This window comes from Formica exsecta, unplaced genomic scaffold (genome assembly GCF_003651465.1).
Source record: "Formica exsecta isolate Colony F162 unplaced genomic scaffold, ASM365146v1 scaffold629, whole genome shotgun sequence".
Taxonomy (NCBI): Eukaryota; Metazoa; Arthropoda; class Insecta; order Hymenoptera; family Formicidae; genus Formica; species Formica exsecta.
In genome coordinates, this window is record NW_021853391.1 from 5,031 (window position 1) to 20,453 (window position 15,423).

General features: G+C 29.8%; 3 protein-coding genes across 3 annotated transcripts; all 3 read right to left on the reverse strand.

Moving 5' to 3' along the window:
* Positions 1-667: 667 nt before the first annotated feature.
* Positions 668-2,988, reverse strand: LOC115242790 (odorant receptor 9a-like). Its single transcript, XM_029819330.1, has 9 exons — positions 2,845-2,988; positions 2,647-2,766; positions 2,454-2,571; positions 1,893-2,154; positions 1,701-1,817; positions 1,358-1,448; positions 1,136-1,272; positions 793-925; positions 668-718 (listed from the first exon to the last, which is right to left on the reverse strand). Exons 1-9 carry the CDS (start codon positions 2,986-2,988, stop codon positions 668-670), a joined length of 1,173 nt encoding a protein of 390 aa, XP_029675190.1.
* A 3,381-nt stretch (positions 2,989-6,369) lies between these two features.
* LOC115242792 (odorant receptor 13a-like) lies at positions 6,370-9,070 on the reverse strand. Its single transcript, XM_029819332.1, has 9 exons — positions 8,922-9,070; positions 8,721-8,840; positions 8,527-8,644; positions 7,955-8,216; positions 7,769-7,885; positions 7,455-7,545; positions 7,243-7,379; positions 6,839-6,971; positions 6,370-6,765 (listed from the first exon to the last, which is right to left on the reverse strand). Exons 1-9 carry the CDS (start codon positions 9,063-9,065, stop codon positions 6,715-6,717), a joined length of 1,173 nt encoding a protein of 390 aa, XP_029675192.1. The 5' UTR covers positions 9,066-9,070; the 3' UTR covers positions 6,370-6,714.
* A 2,288-nt stretch (positions 9,071-11,358) lies between these two features.
* On the reverse strand, positions 11,359-14,485 carry LOC115242793 (odorant receptor Or1-like). The gene is made up of 9 exons (XM_029819334.1): positions 13,563-14,485; positions 13,267-13,386; positions 13,075-13,192; positions 12,748-13,009; positions 12,533-12,664; positions 12,346-12,436; positions 12,069-12,202; positions 11,846-11,978; positions 11,359-11,593 (listed from the first exon to the last, which is right to left on the reverse strand). Exons 1-9 carry the CDS (start codon positions 13,704-13,706, stop codon positions 11,531-11,533), a joined length of 1,197 nt encoding a protein of 398 aa, XP_029675194.1. The 5' UTR covers positions 13,707-14,485; the 3' UTR covers positions 11,359-11,530.
* Positions 14,486-15,423: the final 938 nt, after the last annotated feature.

A 15,423-nucleotide genomic window follows, 5' to 3' on the forward strand; every position in this document is an offset into this window, starting at 1 on the left:
TGGACGACATGAAAGGTAAAGTCATATACGTAGATATAAAGTCGCGAAAAATTTTAAAAATACGCGTGACTTTCATTTCAGCATGCCGTTAGGTATTATAACTGCTTAAAAATTCAAATTTAACGGAAAATACAAAGAGATATCGATAAAAGCAAGAATGCCGATCATTTTCACCAGCGTGCATTTTAGGCAGCTTCTTGTCTTCACTAGTGTATGCTCTTGAAGTTTGTATATTTATGCAAATTTATGCATTAAACGTCATTATCTTCCATTTATTTCTCAGCCATTTGGCTTAGAAAATACTTAAACTGTCTAGATTTGTATAATATAATATACTTTTTGCATATGTATATCTTCAACATGAAAGATTTTGGTTTATGCGTAATTTACACACAGTAAAACCTTTTTCAACATTTTACAGTGTTTCTAATCTATTGTTTATTAAATAAATCTGAAAATACTATACAATACATGTGCACATGTGCTTACTTTCACAATTTATTTTAAGCAATTATGTCAATTATTAATAACTGACAATGAAATACTTATATACACACCTCATATAAAAGTAGTAATTGATAGCGGCATAAAATTTACAACTTTTTTAAGAATTATGTTTAATTAGTGTATTAGAAAGACTTCCATATATAACTATATCATAAAATTATTATTGTAATGACGTAAGCATCGCGATATAAGACATGGAGACTTGTAAAACCTGAAAATAACATCGCAAAAACGATTGTATTTTACAATAAATAATGATCTATATAATACTACGTTGGTACATACCGAGCTGAAATTCTCCATTGACATTACGTACATTTTACCAGCTTTTATTTGGCATGGTTTTGAAGCTCGCAATAACGTAAATCTTAATAGCTTTTTGGATCTCAGTGAAATATTGTACCAGTTGCAGCTGTAACTGTTAATGCATTCGACAAATTAATTTCTCAAATAATTGTCACCTGTTTACTAAATGGTGACATTGATTCGTAAATCATACAAATAAATGTATGTAAATAATTATGAAATACATATATTTTGTAATTGCAAATGCGTTTTAATTTCATACATTTTTTTTAATTAGTGCAATCCGTTTTTTAACATTTTAATGATTATTTTATATACGTACATTACTCCATGAAATCCGTTGCTATGATCGATCATTTGTTGACACATCAGGCTTAGGTAAAATATATGTAGCGATAATGCGATATTACAAGAGACGATTCTAATAACTTCATCCAATTGAATATCCACCATTATCAACTTAAACAATATACAGCTTTATTAATCATACTAAAGGGAAAGGCAAATAGTGTTAAACTTTATCTAAGATGCATCGAAAAATTACCTCAGCCGCGGAAAAGCTTCCAGCTAGCACTACATTTCCCAGCAGAAAAAAAAAATACGTTGCGTAGGTGGATGCGAGCAGCTCGGAAAATCTTCGTATAAAATAATGAAATAAATATTATAATAAATAATTGATTTATTTAAAGGAATCTAATATATTGTTAGTCTTGGTTAACATAAAATTATATGTAAAGAAAGATACATTATATGCATATATACAAAGGTACACATAAATTAAGCTCAAAACAACAAAGCAACTAATGTTACATAGAAGTTCTGTATTCTACGATTTCTTATATCAAACGGAACGTATCTCTACATTTAAAGATGTCACTAGAACTAACTTTAAGGCGTGTTTGTACGTTTTAATGCAACCAATTATGACGTGATAAGCTTCATCGTTCGCTATATTCGGCTCGACCACCACTAAACTCGAGCCTCGTATGCTCTCCATATTGTATCTATTAAACAAAAAAATTTAATTTTGTTTAGAATCTTTTTCACACATTGCAGTTTTATTCGCAGAATCGACTTACCGTATACCCTCGAATAATGCGCAGACATGCTGCGTGCAAAGTATGAACATACCATCAGCAGCTAGCCACACCAACACTATGCAGAAAACACCGACGAATCCATGAAGCATCAATAGGTTGAAGTACTTGTTCACATCGAGAACGTGTTCCAAGCGGAATAAATACCTGGCCGTGTAAGTTTCGTTCGTAGGTAAAAGCGAGTACAACCCACTGATGATAACGGGCATCGTGGTGTAAGAAAAACCCAATATACAAAGTACAACTGCAACGAGTCATTTTTCTTTCTCCAGATTTTGCTTCAGAAATAACGATATTTTACTAAAGAAAAGAAGAAATTTTTATGCATTGAAGACCAATAAAAAAGCGCAATTTCTAAGTGCGATTATTAATACTGAAAACTTTCAAACATTTTAACTTTTTTTTATGGTGGTTAGAAAAAAAAATTAGGACATTTTAATTAAATATAATGCAGTGAAAGTTGACATTGAGAAATATCATCGACTTCTGATCGCTTTAATATATTTAGTTAATATGACAAAAATTCTTGTAAAGATTACTTACATGTATATCTTATTATTAATGTTCTGCTTTGTTCTGCATAATTTTGTAATATTTTATTCTTCGGTCCTACTTGTGTCCTTTTCCAGGTCTCTTCGATATGCTCCAAAAGATCTTTCATCTGCAATTCGAAGAAATCGTATGACTAAAAATTATAATCCGATTAACTTTGCACAATAAAACGTAATATACAAACTTTATTTTTATTATATAAACAGTTGATTAACTTCATGATAATTATACTGTTTATTAACAATGGCGAAGCATTCTCCATGATAATGCTCAGATCCCTTATCCCAGCAATTAAACCCCAAAGCTATATGTATCGGGAACAAACAATCAGTCTCGATTCTAACGTATCGCTATCATATGTATCTAGTTCATCTCAAAACACCTCTAAGCACGACAAACTGCAAATGAAAAACAACGTAATGACGAGCATTACGTTGCCCTCCAGTCGAGATTGAAATGGCCATTGGCCGATGAGAGACAGTAACGTTTTATTGATATAATAGTAGCGATTGTCGTAGAAAGACATTTTGTATTATCAAGTCACCGAAGGGGAAGATATTGTGACAGACGGTCAAATATCTCGTCGAATATTCAGTCGCTTATTCGCGTAATTTATCGTGTATTTCTTGGGGATAGTTTCAAAAAGAAACTCAGCACGATGAAAGAGTCGCGGGAAGTTACGTAATAATGTACAATACCGCGAAGCAAAGCATTACATATGTATAAATAATGAGTCATTTTTCTCAATCAATCGTGCAACTCTTTGTGATCGGCAAAATACAACTGCGAATGAAACTATATATCCTTTGTTTTATAAAGTAAGCGAACTTTGTGAAACATAGACAAATACGTGGGACAAGGGATAGTAAGAGAAATAGTAAGCGAACCTTGCAATTGAAGGTCAAACTATATATTTCTTTTATTAAAATGATTAATATTAATTAGTATCATACAAAACTTTGATTCTATCAAACGTAGCATTTTTCTGTGTGTAATATTAATTAGCTTAATATATCCGTTGATATCGCTGTAGATATTATTTGCAGGAAAGAGAGAGAAAGAGTGAACAAATATATATATAATATAGAGGAAAGTAGGATAAAACCGGGTACCTTTTTGGATTTGTCTTCGTACAAAAAATTTGAGAGTAAAAAAAATTTTGCCGACAGTTAGTAGTCTTTAATGAACCTTAAACTATGAGAAAATTAGGCTAATTGCTGAAAAAAAAAATTTTGGATATCAAGAATAACAAGATTTTGTGGAGAAGTCAAAGTACCCGATTTTGTCCTACCGGTAGGGTCAAACCGGGTACCTATTTGAAAATATGCAAAACATCGTGTAATTACAAAATCTAGTAACAATAAAAATATCCTCTTGTTCGACTTTGGTGCAAGACTTCCTTATTTAACTTTTTAACTTTAGGGGTCTCAAAAAGCTTTTTTTTAGTGATTTATTTTTCTGAACGTTAGTTTTCGTTTTCAACTGCTTTTGGTAGAGACACACAGTCAAGATAACAGTTCTCTCTCTTTTCATTATGTGACATATGTAAGGACCCGGTTTTGCCCTACCACAAGGAAAGTAACAAATACGGTCGTTGTATATTTCGGCGTACAAAATGCCGATCAAAACTAATTTGATATACTCTCTAATATGTACAGAATGCAATGCCACACTTATCGAAACAGATGCTCTATACAGAAAAAGTGTTCGACGATTCGATTCTTGCCTCGATATCGATCTTTGGGGGGTTAAAAACTTTGAACTTTTATTAAAAAAGAAATATCATGTGCATTGAGGCTCGGTTTGTTTAAAAAAAATGATGGCGTCAATCTATAACTAATAACACAAGTTAGCCATAGATAGCAGCCATTATTACGAAAAAACAAGGTGACCCGGTTTGACCCGCGTACCCGGTTTTACCCAACTTTCCCTTATATATAACTTCTCATAGCTTGTAAAATATTATTGAATTTATAAAGTCAATAATAAGACTTTATAAATCCATATTTTTCTAAATTTTATTTAAATGTTAAACTTTATATAATCATATATAGAGAGAATAGGATTTAGCACTTTCAAGCGAAAATAGCATTAAATAGAGTGCACTGGATATTGTTAATATACATCGATAATAAGTTACAATTTTTTTATAGTAAATTTCTTTTAACACAATTTTAAAAAAATCTTTTTCTTAAATCAAAATATTACTTTTCTATATTTAATTTTTCATTATTATGTTGAACATTCTTTGTTTGAATCGATTATACATATTTATATAAATTTTTTTATATACTTATATATATTTCTTAGAACACTTCATTAAATTTTTTATTAATTGATTTTGACAAATATTATTTTAAATTGATTTGCATACAATTAAAAAACAATATATTTAACAAGTTTTATTACTATTGTATAATGTAATATTTTTAAATTTAGAATTAAAGAATAGATTAAGGCAAACTCTTGCGGTAATCTATATTTTTATTTAAATACTTTATATTTTACTGCAAGCATAAATGCATGCGGTAAAATTTACGTCATCTGTCTATGTCATATATTGTGAACGATTCATTCGTTACACCAACTGATGCTACAAACGTTTATGCCTGTAAATTGACGAAAAAAATGAAAATTGCTTAGTGCTGAAGATATGTGTGTGTGTGTGTGTGTGTATACGGATGTGTTAAAAAGAGGTTGAAATAAATTTATATAATTATATAAACTTTATATAATAATCTAATCTTTATTTGGTTCGATTATCTTTTTTCTATATGCTAATGTAAATAGTATGTGTGAATGTAAATATAGTATTAAAATATAAATAATAGCAAATGTAAATGTAAAATTCTAAATGCTAATGTGAATTTAATTGATTTTTAAACAAACTTCACAAATTTAAATAAATAACATATTACTAATGGAATATAAATATCTAATTTTTTAGATTCAAAAAGGACTTTTTTGGATATGGTGAATCTTTTCTATTTCTTCGTAGTTAAGATTGATACTAGTATAACATCGAGCATCAATGCGGTAAGTAGTGCTGTAATGTTAAATGTACAGTATATAGTTATATCGCATTTATTAAAATATAGTTTAGTAAATAAATATTAGTTTTATTGCATAACTTTATTTTTATTCAAAGATTTGAAAAAAGTAGATGCGCTTTTTTTAGTTTTATTTATCTTTTATTATTTGTTTTATTTGGTTGCGCCAATTATTAATAATTATGACAGCGATGAGATACACATGTAGGAAAAAGTTGGGTAAAACCGGGTAAAACCCTGTTTTTTCGTAATAAATGCTACTATCTATGGCTAAATTGTGTTATTAGTTGTAGATTGGCGCCATCATTATTTTAAAACAAACCGTGCCCCTGTGCACACGATATTTCTTTTTTAATAGAAGTTCAAAGTTTTTAGCCCACAAAAGATCGATATCGATGCAAGAATCGAGTCGTCGTGCACTTTTTCTATATAGAGCATCTGTTTCGGTAAGGGCAGCATTGCATTCTGTACATATTAGAGAGTATATCATATTAGTTTTTATCGGCACTTTGTACGCCGAAATATACAACCGCCGTATTTGTTACTTTTTTTGTGTTGGGGCAAAACCGGGTACTTACACATTTGATATAATGAAAAGAGAGAGAACTGTTATCCTGACTTTGTGTCTTTACAAAAAGCAGTTGAAAACGAAAACTAACGCCCAGAAAAAGAAACCACTAAAAATAAAAGCTTTTTGAGATCCTTAAAGTTAAAAAGTTAAATAAGGAACTCTTGCAGCAATGTCGAACAAGAGGATATATTTATTTGTGATTCTTGTCAATAGAATACATCTTTATATTGTATTTTGATTAAAATAAATCTAGATTTTATAATTACACGGTGTTTTGCATATTTTCAAATGGGTACCCGGTTTTATCCTACCCGTAAGACAAAACCGGGTACTTAGACTTCTCCACAAAATCTTGTTATTCTCGGTTTACTCTCAGATTTTTTGTAGGAAAACAAATCCAAAAAGGTACCCAGTTTTACCCTACTTTCCTCTATATATATTTGTCATTATTATATTAAGATCACATTTCGTATAAAAGTAGAAACTAATAACAATTTACGATTTAAAGTTTTTATTGGATAATATATATTAAATTAGTACATTACATCAGTGCTTAAGTTATCCATTATATTGAATAATTAAGCTTGTAATCAATCATATTTCTAGATTATTATACCGCTTTATATGATTATTATTGCATAGATGTGAGCATAGTGAAGTAAGACACGGATACTTGTAATATCTGAAAATAATAAGAAAAACAAAAACTTTGCATTCTATGACCAAAATAGTGATACATTTGTAATCATACATACCGAGCTAAAATTTTCCATTGACATTACGTATATTTTACCAGCTTTTATTTGACATGGTTTAATAACTCGCATTAATGTGAATCTCAACAGTTGTCTGGATCTTAATGAAATTTTGTACCACTCACAGCTATAACTGTTAATCCATTTGATACATTAATTGATCGTTTATTCCTAATTTGCTCAAGTGGTGACATTGATTTATAAATCGTTCAAATGTATGTATATACTATATGTATTACACATACAGACATACAAAGTAGAATCATAAAATATTATACATCATTGCAAAATATTCTATTTCCATACATTTCTATTTTCCAATTTTCTTTAGTAATTAAAAAAAGTGAGCACAAAATTTCTTTCAATATTCTTAATATTATTGATCAACTTATGTACACACATACATTGCTTCTTGGAGTCCGCTGCTGTGATCGATCAGTCGTTGAGACATTAAACTCAAGTAGAATATATGTAACAATTGCGCCATATTAGCAGCAAGGATTCTGATTATTTCATCCAACTGAATGTCTATCATTATCAACTTAAACGTTATCTTTTTTATATATCCCAAATAAAATGGCTGGTATTGTTTAAAATTTTCAAATTGAATATTTACCTCAGCCGCATTGAAGCTTAAAGCTATGACTACATTTCCCAGTAAAAAGAAAAAACATGTTTCGAAAGTGGATGAGAGCAGATCTGAAAATCTGTAAAAGAATAAAACAAATGTATTGGTCTATTGAAAAATGTTTTATATAATTAGTTTATGTAATTTAATTTAACATAGAATGGAGGAGAGCGATATAAAAATATTTAAATTGTCGCGAGAAGCTATAAAATACTATATAAAAATAATATACTTTATATAAGTTCTTCTTCTATCAAATTACGCAAGATACATCTATACCTAAAGACGCTACTGGCACTAACTTTAAGGCACGTTTGTACGATTTAATGCAATTAATTATGACATGATACGCTTCATCGTCCATTATATTGGGCTTAAGCGTCACAAAATCGAAGCCTTGTATGTGCTGTATCTTGTACCTATTTTATAAAAATATTGTTCAAAAATTTTTTTGACACATTATAGTTTTTATGCAGCATCGGGCTTACTTTATACCCTCGAACAATGCACAGGCATGTTGAATGCAAAGAACAAACATACCGTCGATAGCTATCACTACCGACACTATATAGAATACACTAATAATCCCATGAAGCATCAAGAGTTTGAAGTACTTGTCTACGTCGAGAAGATGTTCCAAGCGATATAGAAACCTGGCCGTGTAAGTTTCGTTTGTTGGTAAGAGCGAATATATTTCACTGACGACGATCGGCATTGTGGAGTAAGAGATCCACATAGAATAAAGACCAACTGCAACGAATCATTTCTTTTTTTCTCCTGTTCCATGTCATATTAATTTAATAAAGACAAGAGGGACTTCTTTGTATCTAAGACTACTGAGAGTTTAAGCACAATATAGTTTAAATAAAAATAGAAGGCACACATTTCGGGTAAATACGAAATAATCCAAAAGAAAAAAAATAGAAATATTTATGATATTTGAGTTGAAAAATCAATCAATGGTGATATTAAGAAATAAATATTGAATTTCTATATATTATTCAGTACCCAGCTGATTTGACAACAAATTTTTAATTTTCGTATAACTCAAGTTACTTACGGGCATATTGTATCGTTAATGTTTTGCTTTGCTTCGCGTAACTCCGCAATATTTCCTTTTCTGGTCCGATTTGTGTCATCTTCCAGGTCTCTTCGATACACTCTAGAAGATCCTTCATCTGCAGCTCGAAGAAATCGTTCGGTTTATAATCACAGAACGATTCGATTAACTTTGCGCGACAAAATGTAACGAACTTTATACTTATTATAGAGAGAGTTGATTAGCTTCACGAAGATGAAGCTGTTGATCAATAACGGCGATGTATTCTCCATGATGATGTTCATATTCGTTATTCCAGCTATTAGGCCCAAGAACTACAGCATATCGGAAACAGACAATCAATCTTTGTTTTAACTTCTATCACTATTGTTTATATCATGATACATTTCAAACACCTCTAAAGCCGTCAAACTGCAAAGGAACAATAATGTAATAGCGAGCATCACGTTACTCTCCAGTCGCGATTGAAATGGCCATTGGCCGATAATGGACAGAAATCTTTTGTTAAGATAATAATAGTGATTGTCGTAGAAAGACATTTTGTATAATCAAGTCACTGAAATGGAAAATATTGTGACAGACGGTCAAATATCTCGTTGAATATTCAGTCGCTTATTTGTGTGATTTATTATGTATTTCTTTGGGGATAGTTTCAAAAAGAAACTTATCACGATGAAAGAGCCGCGAGGAGTTACGTAATAATGTACGATACCGCGAAGCAAAGCATTACACATGTATAAATAATGAGTCATTTTTCTCAATCAATCGTGCAACTCTTTGTGATCGGCGAGATACAACTGCGAATGAAGCTATATATCCTTTGTTTTATAAAGTAAGCGAACTTTGTGAAACTTAGATGAATACGTAGGACAAGGGATAGTAAGAGAAATAGTACGCGAACCTTGCAATTGAAGGTCAAACTATATACTTCTTATATTAAAATGATTAATATTAATCAGCATCATACGAAACTTTGATTCTATCAAACATAGCACTTGGCTGTGTGTAATATTAATTAGCTAAGTATATCGATTGGTATCGCTGTAGATATTATTTGCAGGAAAGAGAGAGAAAGAAATTTATGGTGCTGCGAGACGGTACATTATATATTTACGAGTAATGAGCCGCGTTTTTCTTTTTATGTAACGCTCTTTGTGATCGGTTTGTGAGATATATCTGTGGCGTTGATGTTATATATCCGTCATTTTACTAATCAAATAATGTTTGTAAAACTGTGGAACAAGGAAGAGTTTAAAGAATATATGTTTAGGGGAAAACGCGTTTTAACTATCACGTTTAAATTTACTGAACTCAACTTCGTAAAACGATTAAAATTAATCCACATCGGATTAAGCATTTCTATCAAAAGTTTAACGTTTAACGTTTTCGTGTAATATTAAGTAAGTGATAAGTATATCCAAGAGTACTGGGTAATTATATATAGACAGAATATTTATAGGAAGAGAAATGTTTGTAACTTCTTCTCTCTATAATATAATATTAATTTTCCACACTTTACAATATTAATCTTCTATATTCGAAACATTTTGCTTTATATCGTTTATTTATCATATTAATAATAAAATAAACTGTTATTTTATCAATTTCTCTCAATGTTAATGTACAGATTGTTTTATATTTAAATCAAATTACACTATTTCTGAGCCATTATGCGGAACTTTTTCTTAGATATCTATATATAAATAAACAAAATATTTAATAATCTACAATATTGCAGGACAAAGTAATATATATTTATAAGTAATCTGCTGTATTTTTTCTCAAAGCATAACACTTTTTGTAATCGGTAAAATATAACTGCTATTGAGACATTATTTATCCGTTGCTTTAATAATCAAAAAGTTAGTATAACTGCGAAGCAAAGAGTATATATATATATGGTTTGGGAATACAAGATTTATTAACGTATTAAATTCATCTTCGTAAAGTAATTAAAATTAATCGATATTGTAAGAAACGATTTTTTTTTAAATTTTTTGGTCACATTGATAGATAAATATATGCGTAATAAGATATGTATAAAAAGATGCATAAACTTGTTTTAACTTGTGCGATATATACCAGTTAAGTTATAAAGATAATATTAACTTTATTTATTCAAAATTTAGTGATTTATATGTTGTTCATATCAATAATGAATTAATCTTTTCAACGTAGCTATATATATAAATAGTTTTATTTAACTAAAATTATATATATATATAGAGTTTGTAATTATTAATAGAAAATTAAAATTAACTATCACAGCTTAATTTTAGATAATTTTATACAGATCTAGTTACCATTTTTTGATCAGTTTATAGAATATTGTTTTTAAAAGTCTTTGACATTTATCTTTTAAAAAATATTAAATTAAGTATATATTTGCGTGTAAGAAAAATATTTTTGATAAGATATCGTAATGCAATTATATTTTAAAGTATGAATTAAAATCACACGAATCACTCGAATAATTTTAATTAAAAAAACATTTTGTTTCTCCTTTTTTTTACTGAGTATATTACTGCATACGGTAAAATATTACTCGCCTGTCTTACCGCTTGTGATAAAATGTACCTTATGCGCTTGTCTATATCAACTGGTGATATTAATGTTTATCAATGTAGTCTGAAGAAAGAATAATGATTGTAGGTGTACTAGATGCATTACTAGTTGTAACTAAAAATTTATTTAATTATATAAATTATATACAGTGATTTTTGACATTTTTTTTTATTTTGATATTTACAATTAGATTTGCAATAAATTTTATTATTAATTAAAAAATATATTGAAAAGAATATATATTTATTAAATTAAAATTTACAACACATGTTTTTCTTTACATATAAAAATGAAGAACATTATATGAAATGGAAGGCAATACAAGATTAAAATTTGGCAATGCATATAAGACGAATGTTTATTTATCGGAATATTTATTCACAATTATTTTCTATGTTTGACGCATAAAGTAAGTCGCAGGATTCCAGATGGTAGACAATTATATATCATCCGAATTTAACGATACCATTAATGTAACATAGGAGACGGATGTTTTCATGATCTTAAAAATGTAAGATAATGTTATTATAAAAATATGAACATTATTCTATATATGCAAAATTATAAAATATAATAAAATTAAATAAAAATATAATTATATAAAATTATAAGGGGTGCCTCCTTCCCCTACCCGCCCCCCTCTAAATTCACGTAAGTGTTTAAATTTTATATAGAGAAAAATTATTTATAAATTATTGAATAGTATATATTTTTGTATTATTCATACGTGCATTGAATTTTGGCACACACATACCCTACAGTAACCTTCTAAACTGATTACATATAATTTGGCCACAGTTAAACGATACGGCTTTTGACATTTCATTAATAGAAATAAAAACATCTTCTTTGACCTCAGGGATGTTTGATACCACATTTTATTATATCTGAAAGTATATTATAGTTAAGAAGTTAATGAGGGGCTATATTAGTTGTACAAAATTAAACGCCATCAATTAATTAAATTGGCAATTTACGCTGCGACAGGAACCTGAGCACTGTGATCTATTATTTCTTGCCCTATCCAGCTGTTGAAAAAAATTCGAGAACTTTGAAGGAGCAAAAGTGGACCGTTTCTCATCATCTCCATAGCATTCATATGAGTTACTATCTGCACAATAATGCACGAATTATACGATCTACGATTTTAAATCGAGTTTAAAATAACGGATCAAGGTATACTTTATGTTGCAATATTTTAATGCAAAAATAATTTATTAAGCAAATATTAACAATTTATTAGATATTTATTACCATCACACACGCGGAACATTGAAGTAAAACTCCTAAACCCATATCGATAATGAGACACGTCGCAAACGTTGATTCAATTAACTGGATCAGTCTATTAATAACAGATAAAAAAGTAGAGAGATATATATTTTTATTATCTATAATATTTTTCAATAAGCTTCAATACTCCCCGTGAATTTATATAAACCTTTCTATTCTGATTTGTAGCTGTACGCATTGTATCATATTCTCAACATCCTTGTCCCACTTATTGTTAGATATGTAATTACGATCGACGCATTTCGATTTGTTGTATATAATACTGTTTTCCAAATGATGACTGCAAGTATATATACATATATGCGTGTAAAACGTATTTTCTCTCATATAAATAAAATTAATTTTGCAGAATTTTATATTCACCTTAATATGGCCAGCATACCGCAGCTATGTTGCAGCAGTGCGAAGTAGATGGTATCGATGGCGATCACCGCTGTGCAGGCTGCTAGGTATCCTATGCACGTGATCGCGAAGAGAATGTAGTAATACTTTTCCAGATCCAGAAAGAATTCGCTTGAATGCGGCAACTTTTTCGGTCTCGTCACGTTCGATGCCAATATAATGTCGAGTATCGGTACTGTTAGCGGTGCTGTGATATAACTAGTCGCACCCGTGCCGATAAAAACTGGAAAGAAAATTGTCTCTTCTGGCACGATTGCTCGAGAAAATAATCAGGTTGTTATGATATACTTAAATAGGCCATTGTGAACATCCGACTTCTCTCGACGTATTCCGTTAGAATTTGAATATTCTCATGATTCTCTAATAGGCGCCAGTCGTATCGTACATGCTGAATAAGCATCCTAAACTGGAGATACGATCATTCATCTTCGGGAAAATAATTCTCTATATTGATTTCAATGGAAGAGTTTATGCTCTTACTTTTTTAAATTTATAAAACAAACCGATCAATTTCATGAGACATATATTTGCGCCAGTGAGAGTCGGTAGCACATCGTAAATGTCGGCTAGACTTGTCGCATGTTTAAATAAATATGCGATCTGTTGAGAAAGAACCGTGTAATATATTAAGGGCAGTTGCATAATTTTGAATATAATTTCATAGAAAAATTTAAACGGTGGAAATTGAAATAAAAATTTCAAAAAATTTGTTTTGGAGAAATATCAGTTGATTCTTTTACAATTCTCTAGTCAGTGTGTGTTAATTTGTAAGATACCTGCGGCAACGATAAAATCAATATACCAAGTATTGTGCAATAGAGAATTATATTCTTGTTAGACGACGATCGAGTTGGCCACAAGCCGACATACGACAGCAATAGCTTGTTAATACGAAAATATCTGGTATCAAAGGCGTCCATTGGTAAACTGTGGTCGTTGAAAAGGAATTCTTTAATAACTCGTCGCCGAAGAAAAATTTCCGTCTATGACTCATTTCATATTCCCTTGGAAGGTCGATACTTTGTATTGGCAAAAAGCGTTATACGTTATATATTAAATCGATTTAAATGGAATCGCTAATAAGTTGGGTATCTCTTATAGTTGAAGAATACGCGAAAAGAGTGTTGCAGTTTTAATTTCATATTATCAATAATGTAGCATAAGACAAAAGTAACGACGTTTAGTTTTATGTGATACGCGGTTTGTACATGAACGTTTCAGATGAAACGGCGATCATATGTTGCGTGATGTCTGCTTATGTAGATTATATGCTGACACTGAAATTTGCAATTATTTATTCCTTAATATTGTAATTTAATATTTCCTGGCAATGGAGAAGAAGACTTTCACACTAACAAATTACCAAAATATATCACGATTTCTTTCATATACCAAAAATATTTTTATACTAACGCATTTATTTTTATGTGCAGGCGAACGCATCGAATCAAGTGTCGGATAACACTATCGAACGAGAATCAGCTTCCTATTCTGAGCGATCTCATGCTGTGTTTTTCAAGTGGTAACTATATGAAATATATTTATGTAAATATTTATAATATATAGTATATATAAGTCTAAAACACGCATAATTTATCTAAACAATATTTTTGACTTTTTGACACAATAAAAATTAAAAATAAAATACACTTACATGTATAATCAATTAATAAAAATTATTACCAATTAATATAATCAGTATGATAAGAGAAAATTCTCATAAAAAGGATTATAAATCGTGTTCTCTTTTTATTATAACTTATATACAGCATTTTATACATAATAACATTTAGCATAGATAATAATAATAAAACAAATTAAGTATATCATATGTATAATTATAAAAGTTTACACATCAAATAACTATATGCAAGTAAAAAAATAAACTAGAGCAAGAAGTAAACGGAAGCAACTTGCGGATTTAAATGCCACGATTAAATGCACAATATTAGGGCTGCGTTCGGAAACATTTTATACATAACTGTTATGTATGTTGAACAAAGATAGAACGACGCTCATATGCACACGGGTGATGTTTGCAAACGCAGCCTAGAAAAGGAGATTATGCGAATATCTCTTTTTCCGACTCATGTTCTCCTAATATCGAGATTTGCCGCAGAATTCGAATACCGCGGCTAAGTCTACAGACTGCGTTCATGTTGACATTATAAATGCTGAAAACCTTTGAGCAATCGAGGTAAAGACGATCCTATTTGTTGCTCAAACAAACGCTTTCAACATTTAAGGTGCGTTCGGAAATCCTATTCGTGGGATAGTGTAGCATTAAATTGACCAATAAGAGAACATGATCAACATGATTGTTTCACTGTCTCGTCTCATGCTACAGTCATGCTATGTCCCTATGTCTCTCTTGAGTCTCTATGAAAATTATAATGTCATTCAATTTTATGTGTGATGGATAATTACATTCGAGATTTTGCAGACAAAATACAACAATGGTTCTATTAATAGAAAATAGAAAAGGATGTTTACCTGATGTTTATTTTGTATATAAATATCAATAAAATGCGATTAAATATAATTAAATATACATAAAATGTATACAAATATACACAAATAAATATACACAAGATAAATACACACAATGCATATACACAATATATATTTATAAATATA

Bases quoted from the DNA above. Each gene is read 5' to 3' on its own strand.
- LOC115242790 (XM_029819330.1), bottom strand. From the start codon at position 2,988: ATGTCTTTCTACGACAATCGCTACTATTATATCAATAAAACGTTACTG. The intron at 2,155-2,453 runs GTAAGTAATCTT...GACTCGTTGCAG, and splicing joins ATTAATAATAAGATATACAT to TTGTACTTTGTATATTGGGT. The intron at 1,449-1,700 runs GTTAGTTCTAGT...TTTTATACGAAG, and splicing joins ACGTACAAACACGCCTTAAA to ATTTTCCGAGCTGCTCGCAT.
- LOC115242792 (XM_029819332.1), bottom strand. From the start codon at position 9,065: ATGTCTTTCTACGACAATCACTATTATTATCTTAACAAAAGATTTCTG. The intron at 8,217-8,526 runs GTAAGTAACTTG...GATTCGTTGCAG, and splicing joins ATTAACGATACAATATGCCC to TTGGTCTTTATTCTATGTGG. The intron at 7,886-7,954 runs GTAAGCCCGATG...TTTATAAAATAG, and splicing joins GCATTGTTCGAGGGTATAAA to GTACAAGATACAGCACATAC.
- LOC115242793 (XM_029819334.1), bottom strand. From the start codon at position 13,706: ATGGACGCCTTTGATACCAGATATTTTCGTATTAACAAGCTATTGCTG. The intron at 13,387-13,562 runs GTATCTTACAAA...CTTTCTCAACAG, and splicing joins TGATTTTATCGTTGCCGCAG to ATCGCATATTTATTTAAACA. The intron at 13,193-13,266 runs GTAAGAGCATAA...TCGTATCTCCAG, and splicing joins TGTTTTATAAATTTAAAAAA to TTTAGGATGCTTATTCAGCA.